This window comes from Manis javanica, chromosome 3 (assembly GCF_040802235.1).
Source record: "Manis javanica isolate MJ-LG chromosome 3, MJ_LKY, whole genome shotgun sequence".
NCBI lineage: Eukaryota > Metazoa > Chordata > Mammalia > Pholidota > Manidae > Manis > Manis javanica.
In genome coordinates, this window is record NC_133158.1 from 211,791,402 (window position 1) to 211,815,337 (window position 23,936).

The following is a 23,936-nucleotide window of genomic DNA, read 5'->3' on the forward strand; positions in this document are numbered from 1 at the left end:
CAAAAACATAGGAAAAAGATGAGCAGTGCAAGCATTACTAAACAGGGCAGGAAAAGGGATACAAGATGTCACCTAGGCAGTGACATTTCTTAATTAGTAGAAATAACTAACACTCGCAATTCAAAAGCCAAATTATTGGAAGTAGGAGCAGGCTCAAAAGATCAGTCTGGTATTAGTGCATTCTAGAAACCACTTAGAATCTTACAAATATATTTAAAATATTGAATTGTGCAATGTAAATGAATGAATTGTATGAGATATGAATCATATCTCAATAAACTTTTAGTATGAAACACCAAGATATAAAAGACTCTAAGAAAACATATGCAAAATATGAATGCTGAAAATTACAAAATTATAAAAATATCAAAGACCTAGAGACATACCATGTTCTTTCATTAGAATACATAACATAGCAAAAATATCAGTGTTCCCCAAATTGACCTGCATATTAAAAATGATTCCAGTGAAAATGTCAATATGATCTTATTAGATATAGAAAAATTTATTTTAAATTGATATTGAAAGATAAAGACATTAGTAATATAATTATTTGTAATAAGTATAAAGTAGAAACCACTTAGAAGGCTGGATGTAATCTAAATGTAAGGCAATTATGGACCTTAACTAGGGTCATGTTGGAGAGAATGGAAAGGAATGCCGGGATAAAAATATTCACAAGAAAAGTCAGCAAGATCTGATATCTGACTAAATAAGGATAATACATCCTCTGTAATGAATTCACATATTAATCCATCTACAGAGCAAACGATCCAGTTTCTTCAACAACCAAAGAACCAATAAACTGAAAGACATTCTCTAATCACAATGTGTAAACCTTATTTGGGTGCTATTCAAAACAGAGTTTGGGGGAAAAATGTAAAGGACAATTGGATATGTGAACACTGAAAATCTGACACTGTAACATGACTATTGTTGGTTTTTTAGGTATAAGAGTGGTATTGTAGTTACAATAAAAATATTAAAATATTTTGTCGTAAAATGGGATTTACCTCAAAGTGATCTGGGAAAGAGGAACAGTTGAAGATTTAACTAGGACACCATAAGCCTGGGCTAATAGTTTTGGGGGCTCAGTGACAGGCACATGGGGGTTCACTATACTGTTCTACTTTGGTGTGTCTTTTAAATTCTCTGTAACAAAAATTTTTCACGATTAAATGGCAAATACAATTTCTACCTATGCAAGGATCTTTGTGTAAATTCTATTTCAGTAACAGTACAATAAAAGGATTATTGATTTGTGTTATAGATGGGTCAAAACATGAAGAGAAAAATTTATTACTCTCATTACACATTCTATATGTTTTTTTTAATTATTAAGTATACGTAAATTATGTTTGGTAAAAGCGAAGCAAAAATGAAATTCATTGTCATATACGTTACTTATTTAACAAACTCTAAGGAAGAAGTTTAAAGGGCTCCAGAATCCTAACTACCAATTTGTAAAAGAAATCATTTTTCACTTTAGCTAAGTACCACTCTCATAAGAAAAAGCACAATGCTCAGAATTAAACAGAATCATTTCCAACCTGAGTCTACAAAAATCTAACCTAACAAAGTCCACAAGAGAATAATTCAACTTCTCTTTCTTTTCAGTTTTGTTTAGCTTTGTTTAACTAGTATGTTTATAGACACTGCATGCTAAAAAAATTTAACTACAATTTAATAGAACTAAGGTTAATAAAGATTATCCTAACTCTTAGACAGATACTTGCCAAAGGGTTGATGTCCAGCTGTTGAATGGATTAAAGCTTCCTAGGGCTCTGAGATACAGCAACTCCAGGGGTTGGCCTGCTTTCTCATCTGACATGTCCTCACGGAGGACTGCTACCCCATCTTTAAGACACAAGATTTTTATATCTGGTTTATATTGGCACAACTCCTACACTAAAGACTAAGACAAAAAGCCCTTAAACAGAAAGTGCTGGAAAATAAAGACAAATCTGAAAAGCCTCCTAATTAGATGCCTTATCTAGTATATCATGCACTAACTGATACTTTTATGCTGAATCCAGAATTCTGGGGAAATCCAAAACATTTAATTCCTATTAGCTATAACTTACTTAATCTAGTTATGGACCATACACACATAACCCTGAATCTCACATCAGTAGTATTTCAAGCACGGTGATAAAGAGACTCTCTTTTCTGGTATTAAAAATAAGTTGATTCCTTCTTACTGCTGTACTGATAAAAGCAATAATGAGACAATGTTTATATATCCAATGACAATGCTAAAATATCACACATTCTACTGTAACAGTCTCATTTTTGTTCAGGCAGGTTTACTATTCAGCTGTCAACCTTCTAGCTAGCAACCTACTATCCTTTACTGGTAAAGACTTCAAAAAATCTCTATTTACTGCTATTAGATTATATACTGCTACTATTATCTATGCAACAATATGAATTCAGCCATATATATTTTATTACAGCTTTCAAGTGTCTCCCTGATTAATTTTCACAACTATATTCAAAAGTAGTAAATAATTTATACTATACATTCAATAGTCACAGTATTTTTTTTAAGAAGGGGGAATCATCTAATATTTCTGAGTACATGGCACAATGCTCTCTCCACTTTACTCTGACATAATCAGGGTGGACAGCCTCCCCTAGGAATAGCCTCTTTATGAAATTAAAACATACCACATACTGTTCTCCAGAGGAATAAATTCTATTTGGGCAGAATTATTAGCCTCACTCTAGTCATTTCACAGCAGAGAGAGAAGAAACAGGTCTATTGTACATACCATAATTACATTTGCATGACTTCCTTCAATTAAAATTTGTACTTAAATTAGCATCCATACAGCAATAGAGAAAAGTTATTATTTAGTATGACCTAAGGACTCCTTCCACTAACAAGGAATTAGTCTGAAAATGACTCCTTTTTCAAAGTGATACTGGCATTAAGGCCTTCCCCTAGGTAACCTGACTTAGTGCATCTGCAAAAGAAATATACGTGCGTGGGTCAGCCCCACTTAATCCTGCATATATGCAATTACACACACATACATACATGCTGCAGGTATTCACTCATCTACGAGGATCAAAGTACTCTGAACCCCTAAAGGAGGACTGGGTATGCTCTGCTCATAATACATAATCATTATTTATCTAACAATCTTGACTAAACTGGTATCTAGTAAAAATCAGAAGGAATAAAAAGATTTTTTGTGACATCACCAACCAGCCAGTGCTGACTGAGGTCAACACCTCAGACACTATGCTCACTCGGCTGCCAGTTATCACCTTCATGCCATCAATTAAGCATTTAGGTTAAACATGACCAAACAGGAAGGGGAGGGAAGCACCACAGATTTACTACAAAACAAGAAAAGTTTCTGCCTCTCTGTGCCACCTCTGGCTAATTCCATCCATGCTGGAGGGTCTCTGCCACATTTACTTAAGAGCAGGTCATGCCACAAAATGCCAGAGAACCAGTGTTCAGGTTCATTAAGATCTTTAAGTCTAGGCCTCCAAATGTTTTCTGCTTCAGAAAATTCTGGTCTTAAAAATCTTACACTTGGTTGGGGGGCAGGTTACTAAAGAATTGTAAGAAAAACTGAAGTTAATGTATTAACACTTTAGTATTAACACCCAAACACACACATACACACACAGGATAGAAAACACAGGACTTAAGATGAAAATGGATTCATGGACCGAGGGACTGCAACGTGCAATCTGTACTGAGGACTTCCTTCCCTCTCACCCAGGCCTCAGTCTGGTGTTCGGCGCAGCACCTCCCGACAGGCGCAGCTCGCTGCCCCAGCCTCTTTAGAGCGCTGAACGGACACTAAACGACTCTCACTGCCCCTCTTGCTTGGAATTCACCACAGATAAGAGATGAGGCGGGAAAAGCTTTTGTTTTGCCTCTTTTAAAGGAAAAAAGAAGGAACAAGGTATTTGGTAAAATACCAACTTTCAGCTTTCCTTCCCAAGATAAACTTACAATATTTTTAGTTCTTTTAACACAATTTTTTTTTTTACTTTAAAAATCAGTCATTATGCTTTATGAGTAGTCAATCTTTTTAAGTCACAAATCTATCTGACCTTTTAACTAGAAAAAGGTATCAGTGTACATGTAACACTGTGCAAACAGTTTACAAATATACATAGTGAATATGTAAGGAAATTTAAGGGAAAAATAAAAAACCAAATTCAGGAAACTGGCTAACTGCGGGGGGGAGGAAACAGGTTAAAATTGGGAAGCAGTTCACAGAAGGCTTGAATTAGATTGGTGATGATTTGATAAACTGAGTGACAGGTACATGAAAGTGGTTTATTGTTTAAACCTTTAGTATTCTATACTTTTAAAATTTTGTTCTATTTTTTAAAACCTCTCAAGAAGCATAGGGCTCAGTGGAAAAGTACACTAGGACGTGGTGTTCCAAATCAGTAGGCAAGGGCTGACCCTGGCCAAGACCTGTTTTGTTTGGACAGCACAATGTTTTGTTTTGCTTTTTACTTGTAATTTGAATGCCTTCAGGCAGGGTATGCACTTTCCAATGAGCCGGAGTCACCACCATTTTTCTTACAGTAAATGAGAGTTCCGTAAAAGCCAAAGACATTGGAATCCTCATACACTGCTGGTGGGAATATAAAACAGTGCAGCCACTTTGGAACAGTTGGGAAATTCCTCAAAATGTTAAGCACAGAGTTACCACATGACCCAGTAATCCCAATCCTAGATATCTACCTTAGAGAAATGACAACATATGTCCACACAGACTTGTACACAGATGCTCACACAAGCATTATTCACAGTAACCAAAGAGTGGAAACAACCCAAATATCCATCCACTGAAGGAATGAAATGTTGCCAAATGCCACAATGTGGAAAACCTCCAAAACCTGCCAAGTGAAAGAAGCCAATCACTCAAAAAAACTCTCAATCATAATATAAATTGGTCATGGGGATGGTAGTACAGCACACAGAATACAGCCAATGGTTCTGTAACATCTTTCTTTGTTGACAGATAGCAACCACACTACTGGGGGTGAGGACTTCATATGGGTAACTGCTGAACCACTGTGTTGTATATCTGAGACCAACATAAGATTGTATATCATTGATACTTCAATAAAACAAACAAATAAATAAATAAATAAAATTAAGAATAAAAAAAGAAGCCAATCACAGAAGACCACACATTGTATGATTTCATTTCTGGGAAATGTCTAGGAAAGGTAAATCTCAAATCTTCAGTCAGAAAGTAGATTTGTCACAGGGTGACAAAAATGTCATAAAATTAGGTAATGGTGCTGGCTGCACCATTCAGTCAATATAATAAAAACTATTGAATTGTTCACTTTAAAGGGTGAATTATACTATATATATATATATAGTATATATTATAGATCAATAAGAGTACAGTTGACCCTTTAACAACACAGGTTTGAACTGTGTGGGTCCACTTACACGTAGATCTTTTTCAATAAGTACACTGGAAAATTTTTTGTAGATTTGTGACAATTTGAAAAAACACTTCCTGTAACTTACTTTATTGTAAGAATACAGTATATAAAAAATATATGACATACAAAATATGCACTAATCAACTGTTTATGTTACCAGTAAGGCTTCTCTGGTCAACAGTAGGCTATTGGCAGTTTTTTGGGGAGTCAGAGTTTTGGGGAATCGGAGTTACACATGGATTTTCAACTGCATTTGTGCCCCAAGCCCCAAGAAACAAGAAAAGTTTCTGCCTCTCTGTGCCACCTCTGGCTAATTCCATCCATGCTGGAGGGTCTCTGCCACATTTACTTAAGAGCAGGTCATGCCACAAAATGCCAGAGAACCAGTGTTCTCTGTTCAAGAGTCAGCTAGAGTGTAAAACTAAACAAACCAAAGACATCCATTCATCTCCTAGAGAGTTAGATTAATCCTTCAATTTGGTTCTCAAATTGTGGTCTGAGGACTCCTGGGGGTTCCCCGAGAACTTTTCAGTGGGTCTTGAAGTAAGAACTATAGCATGAAGACACCTTCCTTTTTCAGTGTGCTGATATTAGCCCTGATGAGCAAAAATATGGCAGGTAGAACTGCCTCACCTCTGGCTCTCTGAACCGCACTAGCTACGGGCAGTCACTGACTCTTCATCGCCACAGAACCGCAGCCAAGAAAAACTTTCTTCCCTTCAGAATATGCTCAATAAAGAGTAAAAATAATTAATATTCTTCAACCTTGACTCTTGAGTACACATCTTTCTAATATTATGTGCAAAAATTGGAAGTAACTATGAAGCACTTCAGTAGCATACCAAAATCCAGAAAGTGTGACTGTCTGAGCTGTGGGCCAAACTACTCACTTTTTTAACAGAACAGCATTTTTTACTAGACACGGCTGTCATTTCCTATGGGCGAATGCATTCCCACTTGCAAACTCCCCTATACGTAACTTTTAGAACACAACTCTTCATAAAGTGGAGGTTGCCACTCTTAAACGCAAACCTTACTCTCTTTCAAAAAACATCAGTGTAATTAACTTATCAGCCAGAGTTAGCAGGATAGGCCTGTTTGGCGGGTAAAGCTGGGAATCAGGTGAAGGCAAAGATAAAACTTAGCCTCCGAAACTATTTGGTCCTATCATGATAACAGGCTAACCAACATTAACATTTATTACAGGATGAAAGTTTAGTAACTTTTAAGATATACTTCAAACAAACTAAGCTTAAAGATTTATTTCATTGTTTAAAAGGGGACTCTTCTACATCACAGTATTACTATAACTAGTTACAAAGGGACTTAAAGTGCTCCTAAATGCTAAGAACTAAATGCTGAGAATTACACTTGTAAAAATCTACTAAGAATAGATAACAAATTGTTCATTTATTAGCCCTAAAAGATGCCATGTAAATATGTTGCTAATAAAGACTTGGAAAACCCCAAAGACCAATCTAGAGAGCTAAGTTGATTCAAGGCAAAAAGGTAATTCTAGAGACAGCTCACTGTACTAGTAGTAGCAGTGTGGCCCTGCATGAGAAAATAAATAGAGCAAATCCATCAGTGTGTACCCAGTAGTACACATATAAGAAAAAGACTAAGTTGGTGTATATAAGCATTTCAGTCCCTAGAATGTTCAAATAGTGTGTAGAACAGAAATCACTTGTCCTTAATCTTTTCCATATTGAATAAAACATACCTTCATTATGTTCACAAGCAATGTTTTGATCTGGTTTCCCAAGCTGACACTAAGGAGGAGAAGCTGGATGGCAGGGATTAATATTTTATTCACTGTAAACAAAAAATTAGGGGTCCTGTCTCTCTAATAGATGGCATGTTAGTCCCTAGGAGCCCCATCAACTTTGGGCAAACTAGATCAAATAAAATTTCTGACTTTGCAAAACTGAGATTTTTACAGAACATGGTAATTTCTTGACCGGCAAGTATTGAATTGAATATATTTTGATCTTAAAAAAAATTTTCCTTCATGAATTCATAGCTCATTAAACATCCCATGGGTTACAACCTCACAGTAACAACCATAACAGTACTACTCAAAGCAATAGCTAACATTTATGTAAGGTTTATTGTACACCAGGCACTGCCATTTTACAAATTTTAACTCATTTAATCCTCTATAGTAATCTCCCCTTTACAGATGAATAAACTGAGACGGAGGGCAATTAAGTAACTTGCCTCTTATTGTACATGTTAAATTGTTGAGCTGAGATTCAATCCAAGATATCCGTCTCCAAAATCAGCGCTCTTAATCACTTGCTAGCAATTTAATCTCTGGTGTCACTAATTTTCTGAATTTCAAGCATCTTATTTTTCAAAACAGCTTTGAAATTTCATATACAGTACAGTAAAAATGTTCCTCAAATCATGTTCACCATGATTAGCCTGTTAAACTGGAAATGGTTTAGCCATTCAAACAACCATGGCTTTTATCAGTTTAAATAAAGCACAAATATCAAATCATGAAGCTTTCAGAAGTTAATGCAAAATTAACCAGAAAAATATACAAATCATTGTTTTAAAATGTTTGTATGTTTACTTTCAAAATATACTAACTTGAGTTGTTAAGTATACATATAAAATTAGTCCGTTTTAGATTAACAGAATTAAATATTATTCTAAAAGCAAGGATAAGTAGCTTTTAAAGGAAAAATATTAATTTGAGCCTTTCTGACTAGTGATTTGAACTGCCTCGATCACTTACATTATTAATTCCAAATTCCTGGTTCTCTAATTACAAATACAGCTCCTGTAAACCACAGCTTGTTTTATGGATTAGTCATTCTACAAGCTAGACTGTAATTACCCTCATATCATATAAAATAGCTTTTAATGTGTGCTTTCCGTTCAATTTTTCCTCAAATTTAATGAAGTCAACATATACCACTGGACTGCTACATTCCAAAATTTCTATTTTCTCTTTTCAACCTCATATGTTAAAAGAAAAAGCAATTCACATGAGGTTATCTTTTGTCATATTAGTAACGTCCTTGTTTTTTATCTGGATGCCACTTAAGCTTATGAAAATTCATCAAGCTATATATACTTTCCTGGATGTATATTACATACTTAAATAAAAAGCTGCTTTTTTAAGAGCTGTGCTTTTTAACTTTACTTCATCAAAAATCATTACACAACAACCTTATTGGTAGTTTCATTTTTAAAAATTTCTTATCAGACAGCAAGCACCCTATAGCACTGAACAATACGCAGTACGTATTTTCAGCATATGGAAAAAAAGAGACATCCAAATAGCCTATGGAATCAAAAAGTGCTATTTAATTCTTTCACAAATCCCTGAAGTTTGAAGATTTTAAAAGGAAAGAATACGTATTTCTGAGCTTCCCTGTGCTGATTTCACTCTCGCAACAACCTTATCAGATAGGTACTATCACACACTTGTGGCGGATTATGTTTTCCAAAGACAGCCACAACAAAACTTATCCCTTCCCAAACGCTTTTCTCAGGTGACACTGAAGTTCCTCTATTGAGAGCTGAGTCTGATTCCTCTTCTTGAAACCATGTAAAGCTTTAGACCCGCCTTCAGCAAGAAAATGTGACACAAGTGACACTGTGTGGCTCCTAAGGTCAGAACGTAAAGGGCAATACTGCTTCTACCGGGCTTTCTCACTCTCTCAGGACACCTGCCCTTGGAACCTGCCACCGGAGCGTGAGTAGGTGTTCCACCCACAGCCCCAGCTACATCCATTACCAAGAAGCAGCATCAATTACCAGACCTGGGTGACTGAGCCTTCTCCAGACCGTTCCAGTCCCCAGCCTTCCAGCCTTCCAGGTAGGCCCCAGGCAGCACGGAACAAGCCATTCCTGCTGTGCCCTGCCTGAATTCCTGACACACAGAGGTCATGAGACAATAAATCACTGCTCTTGTTTTAAGCCACTAAGCTTTTGTGGAATTGCTTACACAGCAGCAGAAAATTAAAGCACTTTATAAATAAGGAACACTGGGAGGTAACCATGCTAACAAGTGGCAAAGCCAGAATCTGAATCCAAGTCAGCCCATATATAAAGGCCACACTGTTTCCACGATAGGGTATTGCCTCCAACTTTGTACAGAGATGCATTCCCACATTTCCAAATAAAGCAATGGTCTCCAGATTGAAAGTTCTAAAAGCAATAAGCAGCTTCCAAAAGTAATGAGTTCAATTAAAATTCAGGACAAAAGGTCATTCAATTAGCAGACTCAAAATCCAGCATCATTTCTGACCGTCTACAACATTCACACCCTCACAATAGCACATCTGATAGTACCCACACCCTAGAGCTGTTTCAGGAAAACCTCTACATCAACAGCAATAAACCTGAACACTTACAGAACACTGTACAAAGCACATTACACATGACTAATATGATCTTCAGAAAACACCACCATGAAATAGTGAGGCCGACATACAGATGAAATGAAGCTCAGGAAAGTAAAAAAAAACTAAATGCAATAATGTAGTTGAGTAAAGATTTGATTTCAGACTTTCTGACTCTAAGTCCAGTGCTCTGTCAACTCAGTTCAACCCAGCTCTGAAGAACACTTATGGAGTGCCCTGTGTGTGCGTTTCCAGATACAACAATGTCTCAATAAGTACTTAAGAGGTATCTGCTTTATGCAAAGTGCTATGGCAGGCAGGGTCTCCTAGCTCTCCTCGCCACCTCCAGGGTCAGTACAGAACATCTCTGATATGGTGGATCCCTCTAAGGAGCCAGTCTCTCCCACCTCAACCTGTTCTCTACATTGCTAACTGACAGCTTTTCCAAATCCACCTCCTTACTCACCATATTCAAAAACTGTCAAAGATGCCACCTTATCCATAAAAACACAGACCAAATTTCCTTATCCTCTTTCAAGGTCTTCTGTAATCTGATCCCGGTTTCTTTGATTAAATTAATTTCCTTGCACTTACGGTTAAAAACCAAATTAATGTCTTCCTTCTTCCCCAAATTCACTTTACACCATCTTGCCCTCCTCCCTCTTGTTCCTACTATCACCCAAATCCAGAAATGATGCCCCGGTATTCATCCTCAGTCCCTGACAAAGTCCCTTCCTTCCAGGGCCTTGAAATCTACTGTACCTCTATCATTAACAATCCAAAACAATATGCAATAATTAAATTAGGTAGCACAGACTACTGCTCACGGGGATTTAGAGAAAAGGAACCACTGAGGGTACAGAAATGCCTTGAGGAAGGAGACAGCATGTAAAATGGGCTCTGACAGAGTCGAACTGGAAGAAATAAAGCAACCAAGCTAAGGAGCAAGCAGCCTAAAAGCCTTCCCTTCTACTCCACTTCTTCCCACTCACATCTTATCTAATCCTCCAGCCAGTACCATCACCTTGGGGAAGCCTTCCTCAGTTACTCCCCATGTAACCTAAGCCCACTTCCCTGAGCTTTTAACACTACCACTAACTACAACACTCATCCTGGCACTCTGTTATTTCACGTCGTAGACTTCATCTCTGACTTGACAATAACATCTCTACCTAGTAAGCATTCAATATATGCTAGGCTGGACTAACTTGGCAGCCACTGTTGTTTCCAGTCATTTAAAAATCCATCGATCATAACACTGTTTCTTAACTTACCGGGCATCTCCTTTGGAAAGATTAGTATTTACAGGATTGAGAATAACCTTGTTTGCATCTACATCCACCACACATTTGGTATGCAAGTCAATTTCTGCAGATAGAAAAAAAAAGGAAAAATGGTCATTTTTAAAAGTAATTTATTTCAGTAAAAGCATTTGATAAAAACCCAACACTCTTCCGTGACAAAAACACCAAACAAACTAGGATTGGAGAGAACTTCCTCAACCTGATAAAGAACATCTACAAAAACCTGCAACTAACATCATTCTTAATGGTGACAGGCTGAAGTACTTACCTTTTCACATCAGAAATAAGACAAGAATGTCTACTACTACAACTACAACTAGGAGCTGAGGGCAGTTAGGCAAGATAAGCAAGCAAAAGGCAGCCAGATTGGAAAGAAAGAAATACAACTATATTTGCAGATGATATGATCTTGTATATAGAAAATCTACATACTAAAAAACTATTAGAATAAACAAGTTCTGCAAAGTTGTAGGAAACAAACCTCAGCTGTGCTTCTGCACACCAGCAATGAAAAACCCAGAAATGATGTTAGAATAATTTCATTTATAACAGCATCAAAAGGATTTAAATACTTAAGAATAAATTTTTATTTAATTTAAAAATACTTTATTTCTAAAAATGCTAACCATCATCTGAGCTTTCAGTAAGAATAAATTTAAAAGAAGTACAAGACATCATTAAAAGAAATTAGAGTTAAATAAATGGAAAGTTACCTATATTCATAAATTGAAAGACTTAATACCATTAAGATGGTGACACTCCCCAAATTAGTCTACAAGTTTCAAGGCAATCCCTATCAAAATCTGAATCACCTTTTTTCTTTTTTTTTTTTTACAAAAATTAACAAGCTGATTCTAAAATTGTGATACCAAGAATAGCCAAAAGAGTCATGAAAAAGAACAAAGCAGAATGACTACACTCACTAGTTTCAAACTTACCACTTCAAGACAGTGCGGTACTGCTATAGGGATAGAAAGACAGGTATATAATAGATCAACGGAAGAGAGAGTCCAGAAATACGTTGCTACATTTAAGGCCAAATGATTTTGACAATGGTGTCAAGACAATCCAACTGGAAAACTAGTCAACAAATGGTGCCAGGACAATTACATACCCACATGCAAGAGGATGAACTCCATACACAAAATTAACTCCAAAAGATAAATGTGTAAGAGCTAAAACTGTAAAACTCTTAGAAGAAAACATAAAGGTAAATCCGCTTGACTCTGGGGTAGCCAATGATTTCTTCGATACCAAAAGTACAAGCACCAAAAGAAAAAATAGATAAATTGAACCTCATTAAATTGAAAAACATTTGTGCTTCAAAGGACACCACCAAAAGAGTAAAAATACAAATCACAGAATGTAAATTCATGCAGCTACTATGGACAGCAGCACAAAGGTTCCTCTAAAAACTAAAAATAGAAATACCATATGACCTAGTAATTCCACTTCTAGGAATTTACCCAAAGAACCAAAGTCACTAATTTGAAAAGATATAGGCAGTCTGTATTTATCACATTATTCATAATAGCCAAGATATGAAAGCAAGCTAAGTGTTCATCAATAGATGAATGGATAAAAAGATGTGATACATATATACAATGGAATATTACTCAGCCATGAAAAAGAATGAAATTTTGCTATCTGTGACATAGATGGACCTTGAAGATATTATGCTCAGTGAAATGAGTCAGGCAGAGAAAGACAAATACCATATGATTTCACTTATATGTAGACTCTAAAATACAAAACAGAAATAGACTCATAAACACAGAGTACATACTGGTGGTTGCCTTAGGGGACTTAGGGGACTGGGGAGATGGATGAAATAGGTAAAGGAGACACAGGTACAAACATTCAATTATAAAATAAATTAGTCATAGGGAAAAAGGTGTAACACAGGAAACAGTCAATAATATTGTCATATCTTTGTTATGTTAACAGACAACCATACTTATCACAGTAAGCATTTAGTAATGTATATAATTTTCAAATCACTATGCCGTACATCTGAAATCAATATAATATTGTTTACCAACAATATTTCAATTAAAAAAGATAACACACAGAATCAAAAAAATTTCTAAGTTGTTTTCTAATAAGGGACTTGGATCAGAAAATACAAAGAACTCTTACAACTCAATAATAAAAAGACAAATAATCCAATTTTTAAACGGGCAAAGGAGTTGAATAGACATTTCTCCAAAAAAAACACAAAATGGTCAACAAACAGAGGAAAAGATGCTCAACATCATAAGCCATTGGGGAAATGCAAATCAGAGCAATGAGATACCACTGCATACTCACTAGCATTATTATAATCAAAGTGACAGACAATAATAACAAGTGTTGGTGAGGATGTGGAGAAACTGGAACCCTCCTACATTACTGATGGGAATGTAAAATGATGGTTATTCTTGAAAATAGTCTGGCAGTTCTTCAAAAGGTTAAACATAGAGATAGCCTATGACCCAGCAATCCTCTCTTAGATATACACCCATGAAAAAAATGACAACACAGGTCCGCACAAAAGCATGTACATGAATGTTCATAGCACTATTATATGGTTATTCATAATGGCAAAAAAGTAGAAACAATCCAAATGTCCATTAATGAATGAATGGATAAAAGTGGTATATTCATAAAATGGAACATCACTTAGCCATTAAAAGGAATAAGGAACTGATGTATACTACAACATGGTCGAAGCTTGGGGGACGTGAAAGAAACCGTTAACAAAGGACCACATATTATATGATTTCATTTATTTGAAATGTCCAGAAGACAGAAGAGGCAAACAGGAAACAGACTAGTTACTACCTAGGGAGTCACTGCTAATGGGTTTGGTTTTCTTTTTTTTTTTAAATATAGGTATAACTGACTGACATGTAACATTATATTATTTTCAGGTATACAACATGATTCAACATTTGTATGTACTGTGAAATGATCACCACAAATAAGTCTACTTAACATCTATTACCATACATAGTTACAAAATTCTTCTTGTAATGAGAACTTTTAAGATCTACTCTCTCAGCAACTTTCAAATAAGTAATGCAGTATTATTGATTGCAGTCACCACGCTGTACATGAGTACGGTTTTCTTTTGGGGGTACAAAGATGTACTAGAAAGTGATTATAGTTGTACAACTCTTGTGAGTTTAGTAAAAACCACTGAATTGGTTGAATGGTACTACCTGTGAATTGTATCTCAGTAAAGTTATTTTTTTTAAGGATAGGCCATGTCATGTTTATGGTCTCCTATTTTTACATTCTTATATTTTTCTGACCGAAAGTATGAAACTCTTTCTGTTTGTCTCATTTCCACTACCAAAGGGTAAGCTCTAAGGAAAGGAGGTGCACTACAAGGAGCTACCCTGTACTCCCCAAAGAACCTGGCCAAACGTCCATGTCATACTCATTATAACTTAAGAGTATTTCCACTGCCAGGAAAGGTAAGCTCTTTTTACCGTTTCAACTTATATAACTGGGACAAAATACAAAAAAAAAAACAACAAAAAAAACCAGATACATTCACTTCCTGTAACTGCCACAACTTAACTTTTCTCATATCAGTGATTTCGTATTTGTTCTTAAAGTTATATTCAACAAATACAAAAAATGCAGTGGTCTTTCTTTCAGCCAATGCATTTTTCAGGCAAAGGGAACTTTATCAGAGGAAAGTTGTAGAGCTGTTTACCTTGGTGGGGAAGACGAAGCCCAGAAAGGCCAAAGGTCACTCACTGTGGTCAACTAGTACTGAAATTTGTTTTTAAGGCTTTGTGTTAAAATTAACTCTAGACTGTCACAGAAATGCTGCAAGGAAATCTCATCCTCACTGCAAAGATTTTTCAAATTTGCAATTGCCATTCTTCCTTTCCTTAAGAGGTCCTGAGCTCAAAGTCTACACTACTATCAACTCTCAGGAAACTGTACTGTGACTCAGAATCTACGATCTCACTGCCTACCACAAAGTTAGTTATTAGTTTCTTGCAAGAAAGTTTGGTCTGTGCAGAGGAGTTGCATGTACAGTTCTGCATGCAGAAGGATACATCTAGAATGCATGCCTGAAAAACTGCAGATCAAGTATTTTCCTAACTGTCCAGGCTTCATTTCAAATAATCGTGGATTGAGAAGGGATCCACTTTTCTTCAATATCTGTATGCTTTTCCCCTATCCTTTTCACAGCTCCTCTCTCCCCCATCTCAAAACTCCATTAGACAGAATTAATAATGTGGAGGCATCAAATGGCATGATTAAGGAACCAATCCCTGGAAAATCTTACAAAATACAATCACTTAATAACTAATATATCCAATCTAAACTCATTTTGCCCTAAAGACTGCAACACTCACAAACGTCCCTACATCTAACACCCACAAAAGGTAACTTTTAAAATATAAACAACTACCTTCATCATATTAGCTGTTTCTAGCAAACAAAATTCCCACCTGACTGTTGACTGATGATGGGTAGATATTAAGAAAAGGCTTTCATAAGACTGTTTAGAATACGGGTATGGTGGTGGAATACCTAGGCCACACAACCAAGCAAATAAAAACAGTGAGATTTTAAGAGAAACACTTTCTAATATAAAATGCTAGAACTAGTGTACCATCAATTATTACTAGCTGGTTGAATTAAATTTTACTGCTACAAGATTTTAACATGATACTTTCTCCATTAAAAACTTCTTGCTCTATACTGCTTAGGAAGCAAAGCAGTGATTAAATAACAGTAACAAACCTAGGTCTTAAATTTACTCTGAATTTTAAAACATCCAACAAATGGAAATAGACACAAAGAGAAGAGACTGGTGGTTACCATGGGGAGGGCAGGTGAAACAGGTAAGGGGGGGATAGAGACACAAAATCTCAATTATCATGTAAATTAGTCACAGGGATGAAAGTACAGCATAGAGAATATAGTCAATAATACTGTAATATCTTTCTATATTGACAGTAACTACACTTATTGGGGCAAGCATTTAATAATGTAAAAAAAAATTTAACAAAAAACCAAAAGATAAACATCTTCCTCTTAGTTTGGAACAGTATTTAGATTTAAAAGATAGAGGCTGAGCTGCTATGGACTGCCTTTGCAAAAACAGCATTAGGGTTCACCTGTGTTCATAGCAGCACTATTCACAGAAGCCAAAATCTGGAAGCAATCCAAGTGTCCATCGATGAATGAATGGATAAACCAAACAGGGTATGATTCAGTAGCATATTATTCAGCCTTAAAAAGGAACAAAATTCTGCTAAAACATGGATGAACCTTGAAGACCTTATGCTAACTGAAATAAGCCAGTCACAAAATGACAAATATTGTATGATTCCATGTACGTGAAGTACCTAGAGGAGTCAATTCACAGACAGAAAGTAGGATGGTAGCTGCTAAGGGCTGGGCTGAAGGGACAACAGGTAGCTTAAAGTTTCATAAGCACAGAGTTTCAGTATGCAAGACAAAATAAACTCTGGAGACGGATGGTGGTGATGGTTACACAGCAATGTGAACGTACTTAATGCCAGTAACCTGTATACTTAAAAATCATTTAAAATGGTAAATTTTATGTTATGAAAACCTTACCACAATAAAAAGTAGCATTAAATACTCATTATTATTATAAGGAGTAACACATGGACAACAGTTTATTCCTAGTGAAGCCTAAAATAATGAGACTGGGATTTAATTAGTACTGTCTGAAAACCAACAGACAACCAGAGTGACCTTAAAGTAATGCTGTAAGTTTATGTCCTTGCTAATCAAGCTTTATAGAACTCAGAACCATGAATGTGTTCATGTATCCATGAGTCCTTTAAAAAAAAAAGAAATTTACCCCACAACCATTAAAGATCCCATAATATTTCCCAAACAGGATCCTTTTCTAGGTCAAGTTCCTCAAGATGAACATTAAAATATCAACAAATGATAATTTCGCTTATTCAGCTAGCAAGTTAGTCACCTTGTAAAAGTGAACAATAATTCGAAACAAGTCTTTCTTCAATGCCTAAGTCAGCTATGGCTCATTCCTCAATGACATCATAGTAAAAAAAGGGCAGGAGCTGGGAGACTCCCTTTACATAACTCATGTTCCGTCTGGGGAAATGCATCATTCTCAGTATGAACAAAATAGTTCAGAATTGCTCACTTAATAATCTGCTTTTCTAATTCTCTAGAAAATTAATAATTTTTAAACCAAATCTACTACTCAAAAATATAGAGGTACCTCCCTTTATCTTCGAGTCACATTCCTAAAAGGCTAACTATTATTTACTATTAAATTCACTAGGGTACATTTTTAAGAGGGAAGTAAATTATTTGTTAGATCCACACTTCAATTAAATTGAAAGCCCTGCATGCTATACACGGTTCTACTTTCAAGTAATTTGTGTCACATGCCTGATACGTTTATATGTCTATGCATGCTCATATAAATAAAATATTCACTCATAAATAAAATATGAATATTTCACATACAAAGGGCTTGTTTTCCCAACTGGAATTTAATATTCTTACTGGCAAAATAGGGAATATGACTTATAACTCCTTACTGTACTTATAAATTGCTTGGGATCCCCTTAGGTCCACTGACCCATGGAGAAAAAAATTTTGTGATGCCACATAGGTAAAAAGCAAGTTGGTAGGTTGCTTTGTAGTAGATATATATAAAATACCTGAATCATCTAGTTTTATGTTTCTACCAAGGAACATGAAAATCTATTCAACAAGCAAAAGATAAAAATACAACGAGGCTCTAATATGGCTAAAGGAAAGATGAAGTAATGAAGGACGATCCAAGACAGGATGCCGGATAAGAGAAAGAGAAGCCAGAGTATGAAAATAATTAAAACTCTATGTGGCCCAAAACATAAAACATGAACATTCAAGAGACTGATAAACTTCAGAAAGCTAGGATATAGGTATTTAAAAACTTATAAGGCAGACCATACTATGCCAAGACAATCATGAAAAAGAATAAAGTAGAAAGTCTACACTCATCAATTTCAAACTTACAAAGCCACAGGAATACCACAGTGTAGCACTAATATAAAGACAGACTTAGAAGCCAGTGGCATAGACCTGAGAGTGCAGAAATACACTGTCACATTTATGGTCAACTGATTTTCAACAAGGATGGCAAGACAATCCAAGAGGGAGAGTATGATCTTCTCACAAATGGTACTGGGACAACTGGATAGCCACATGCAAAACAATGAAACTGGACCTCTACTTTATACCATGCTCAAAAATTAACTCCAAATGTATCAAAGACTTAACTGTAAAAGCTGAAGCTATAACACTCTTAGAAAAAACACAGGCATAAATCCACAAGACCTTGGGTTAGGTAAAGGCTTTGCATATGTGACATCAAAAGCACAAGCAACAAAAGAAAAAGATAAATTGGACCACATCAAAATTAAAAACTTCTATGCTTCAAAGGACACCAGTAAGAAAATGAAAAAGCAACCCAAAAAATAAAAAAAATACTTGCAAAATACTAGTCTCTTGTGTCTGATAAGGAACCAGTATTCAGAATGTAAATAATAAAAAGACAACCCAATTTTTAAAATTAGGATAGGGTTTAAATAGAAATTTTTCCAAAGATAAATAAATGGCCAATAAGCACATGAAAAGATGCTCAACATCATTAGACAGTGGGGAAATACAAATCAAAACTGTAATGAGATAGCACTTCATACCCACCAGGATGGCAATAATCAAAAAGAGGGACAATAACAAGTGTTAGTGAGGATATGGAGAAATCAGAACCTTCATCCACTGCTCATGTAATAATGTGAGATGGTGCAGTCATACTGAAAACAATTTAGCATTTCATCAAAAATCAGAGTTACTATATCACCCAGTAATTCCACTGCTACATCTATGCATACCCCAGAGAAGGGAAAATACACATCCACACAAAAAGTCACAACAGTATTACTCATAAGAGCCAAGAACTAGAAACAAGTCAAATGCCCATTTCTGATGAATGGGCACACAAAATAAAGCATATTCATATCACAGAATATTCAGCTTTAAAAAGGAATGAAGTTAAAAAATACATAAAAGGATCATCCATCACAACCAAAGGAGATTTGTTCCAAGGATGGAAGGATGGTACAAATATTCCTAAATCAACCAATGTGATATACCACATTAACAAAAAGAAGGATCAAAGCCATATGATCATCTCGATAGATGCTGAAAAAGCATTTGATAGAATTCAACATCCATTCATGATAAAAACTCTCAACAAAATAGAGGGAACATACTTCAATATAATAAAGGCCATATACGACAAATCCACAGCTGACATGATACTTTATGGTGAAAACCTGAAAGCTTTTCCTCTAAGATCAGGAACAAGTCAAGGATGTCCACTCTCACCACTCTTATTCAACATAGTGCTGAAAGTCCTAGCGACAGCAGTCAGATGAGACAAAGATATTAAACACTCCAATTTGGTAAGGAAGAAGTAAAACTGTCACTATTTGGAGATGATACTATATATAGAAAACCCTGAAGACTTCCACCAAAAAATTGTTAGAAGTAAAAACTGGACTCAGCAAAATTGCAGGATACAAAATGAATACAGAGAAATATGTTGCATTCCTATATACTAACAATGAACTAACAGAAAGAGAAATCAGGAAAACAATTCCATTTACAACTGCAGCAAAAAGAATAAAATACCTAGGAATAAACCTAACCAAGGAGGTGAAAGACACAAATAAATGGAAATCTCTCCCATACTCATGGATAGAAAGAATTAATACCATCAAAATGGGCATCCTGCCCAAAGAAATTTACAAACTCAATGCAATCTCTGCCAAAATACCAATCGCATTTTTCAATGAACTAGAGCAAATAATCCTAAAACTCATATGGAACCACAAAAGACCCCGAATAGCCAAAGCAATCTTGAGGAAGAAGATCAAACCTGCAGGTATCATGCTCCCTGACTTCAAGCTATACTACAAAGCTACAGTAACCAAAACAGGATGATACTGGCACAAGAACAGACCTATAGACCAACAGAACAAAACAGAGAGCCCAAATATAAACCCACGCATACACAGTCAATTAATATACAGTAAAGAAGCCATCAATATACAATGGGAAAAAAGACAGTCTCTTCAACAACTGGTGTTGGAAAAACTGGACAGATATATGCAAGAGAAACAGGATTACTGTCTAATTCCAGAAAAGTAAACATGAAATGGATCAAAGACCTAAGTGTAAGACATGAAACCATAAAACTCTTAGAAAAAAACATGGGCAAAAATCTCTTGAACATAAACATGAGCAATTTTTTTCTGGACACATCTTCCCAGGCAAGGGAAACAAAATATAAAATGAACAAGCAGGAGTACATCAAACTAAACAGTTTCTATACAACAAAGGATACCACCAACCAACAGACAAAAAGGCACCCTACTGTATGGGAGAATATATTCATAAATGATTTATCCAAGAAGGGGTTAACATCTGAAATATATAAAGAGCTCACATGACTCACTCAACACCAAAAAAACAAATAACCCAATTAAAAAATGGGCAGAGGACCTGAAAAGACATTTTTCCAAAGAAATACTGATGGCCAACAGGCACTTGAGATATGCTTCACATTGCTAATCATCAGGCAAATGCAAATCAAACCACAATGAGATATCACCTTGCACCATTTAGAATGACCACTATCCAGAAGACAAGAAATAACACGTGTTAGCAAGGATGTGTAGCAAAGGCAATGGTGGGGATGTACATTGGTGCAGCCACTATGGAAAGCAGTATGGAGGTTCCTCAAAATACCAAAAATAGAAATACCATACAACCCAGTAATTCACTTTCTGGGAATTTACCTGAAGAAAAGAAAATCCCTGATTCAAAAAGATACATGAACCCCCATGTTTATTGACGAATTATTAACAATAGCCAAGATATGGAAGCAACCAAAGTATCTGTCAAAAGATGAATGGAGGAAGAAGATTTGGTACATATACACAATGGAATACTATTTGGCCACAAAAATTTTGCAACAACATGGATGGACCCAGAGGGTATTATGCTAAGTGAAATAAGCCAAGCGAAGAAAGACAAATACCCTACGATTTCACTTGTATGTGGAATCTAAAAACAAAACACAACAAAATGAACAAAATAGCAGGAGACTCACAGATACAGAGAAGTTACTGGTGGTTACCATGGGGGAGGGGTAGGTGGGGGAGGGGGGGAGGGGCATAGGAAGACACAAAATCTCAATCACAGTACAAGCGGGTCACAGGGATTGAAATGCAGCATGGAGAATACAGTCAATGGTTCTGTAACATCTTTCTATATCGAAAGATAGTAACTGCACTAGTTGGGGTGAGGATTTAAATAACGTGTGTAACTGTTGAATCATTGTGTTGTATACTTGAAACCAATACAATATTGTATGTCAACTCTGGTTCAGTAAAAAATAAAGCATCCCATTAAAAAATAAATAAATAAATAAGGAATGAAGTACTAATTCTGTTACAACATGGATAAACCCATAAATACATTATGCCAAGTGAAAGGAGTTAGAGACAAGAGTACACATACGGCATGATTCCATCTACATGAAATGTCCAGAAAGGGCAAATCCACAGAGACAAGTCGTGTATTAGCGGTTACCAGGGGCTGGAGGGAGCTGAGGGAGAGGGCAGTGGACATGGAGAGTGAGGCGGATGGGTACAGAGTCTCTCTGGGATGATGAAAATGTCCTGGAATTGGAGAGCGGTAATGCTTGCACAACTCTGCAAATAGACTAAAACCACCAAATTGCACACTTTGTGTATGTGAATTATATCTCAAAAAATACTTAGAATGACCCCCATTGCCCTCAATGAATGAAATATAGTAAGAGTCCTTCGATCACATTTCTGAACGCTCACTATGAATTGCTCTCCATTAATAACCTCACATTCTACCTCATAAAGAAAACTAAGCACACCAAGGCTTTCCCATTAATTTGGTGTCCTATCTTCTACCTAGAGTAATGACTCCCAAATCTACACTATCTCCAGTCCCTTAGTTTCAGACTCATATACAACAGCCTTCTGCATCTACCCACTTCACACTGCAGACACCTAAAACTCACCAAGTCTGTTGAGTTTCTTCCCAAAATGCACTGCACTTACTGCTGTAGGTGCAACACATGGCACGTGGGAAGTGCTGACTAAGTATTGCTGAATGTCCAACAACAGAACTCATCGTTATTTCCCACACCTTCACCTAAAACCAGTTTCCTCTATACTGATCTCAATTAATGACATCAGCATCCATCCACTTAGTCATCTAAATCACCTAAATCAAAAGCTTGGCAGTCTTCCTGTATTTCCTAAATTTCAATTGCATTCATACCACCCGTTCTTGCTGGGCAGATCTGTAATGCAAGACCATAAATGCTCTACACCCAGCCTATCTCTCAGGAATGTATTTGTAGCCAGCAACCTTGAGAGACAAGGTCTTCCTTTGGGGCAAAGAGCAGGCTTGCTTACCACTTGAAAGCAACGATTCCACAAGCTCAGTGTTCCTCAGATGCAAACCAAACCCGGTGCAGAGCACGCATCTGGACTCCTCCACACCGCCCCGTAGTATTTGCTGGCACAGGGAACTGCCCACGCTGCTTGCGGGGGCTCGACTGAGTCCTCTGATACTGAAGTCCTGTGTCTTCCACCAGTATCCATGAAACAGTACCAAGCTAACTTGGTGTGTGAGCAGGGTAAAGTCACACAGAGTAACGTACCTCCCTAAGGCGCCACTCCAGCCACACTGCTGCTCCACTCAAAATCCAACAGTCTCTCTACCTTCAAGCCATGTCCCAAACCTCCCTGAAACTGCCTGTACCTCATCTGAATAACCTCATACCGTCTACTCCCCACAAACCTCTCTACTTGAGTAAGCCCAGTTCCATCACTCTGTCCCTGGACTCCTCCAGCTTTCCCAAGAAAGCACAGAATTTAAGGGCTGGGGTCCTGCAGTCGAACCGCCTACATTCCAGTTCCCATTTTCTCCCCTTGATAGTTTTGTGATTTGGGGCAAGCTACCAAGGCTTGTCTAAGTTTCTGTTTTCTAGTCTGTAAAATGGAGTTAAAACGTAAATGCTTCCCAGAACTGTTGTGGGATTGACTGAAATAATCTAGTTGAGTGCTTGGGACAGTGTCAGTGCACAGTAACTGTTAATTATACAGACACTGTCTCTTTCCGGCTGTCTGAGCTTTTACAGTGGACTTCTTCACTGTTCTTGCAAACGTCTTGCTGATTCCGACATGAATGTTTTGCTAATTCCAACAACTTGTGTTGTGCACCCTACCTGACAGGCTTCCCGCCCTGCCCACTGTCTTCAACTCATTCCTACTCATTCTCAAATCCCACTCACACTTCTTAGCTCATAACGCACTGTCACCACTGCACTGTATACATATATTCTTATAACTGACTCACCTGGGCATCTCTTACTACCAAAGCAACAAAAGCTCCATTGACCAAAATCATGACTTATACTTCTCGTATATCCTGCACATCTTTGAAAATTATATGAATTCTGGAATGCAAGGCCCCTTTAAAGATCATCATGTCCAATATAGTAGAAAGAGCACAGACTTTCATGACAAAGTAGGTGAAATTCAGGCTCCAAAATACTGGTTTTGTAATTCTGGGAAAATTACATAACCTGTCTGATATTTCATTAAACAGAAATTCTATAACTAGCTTTCAAAGTTTGGTTTGAGGAATAAAATAACATATAAAAAGTACTGAACACTGTAGCTTACAAACAGAAAACTCTAAA

At 36.5% G+C, this 23,936-nt stretch overlaps 1 protein-coding gene across 5 annotated transcripts in view; it reads right to left on the bottom strand.

Annotated features, from left to right (window-relative positions):
* Positions 1–23,936, bottom strand: part of KIF13B (kinesin family member 13B) — a 190,623-nt gene that overhangs the window by 161,368 nt on the left and 5,319 nt on the right. For all 5 annotated transcript variants that reach the window (XM_073232754.1, XM_037024548.2, XM_037024552.2 and 2 more), the window contains one exon: positions 11,081–11,174. In XM_073232754.1, the coding sequence (XP_073088855.1) occupies positions 11,081–11,174 (94 nt within the window). The remainder of the gene's footprint in view (positions 1–11,080; positions 11,175–23,936) is intronic.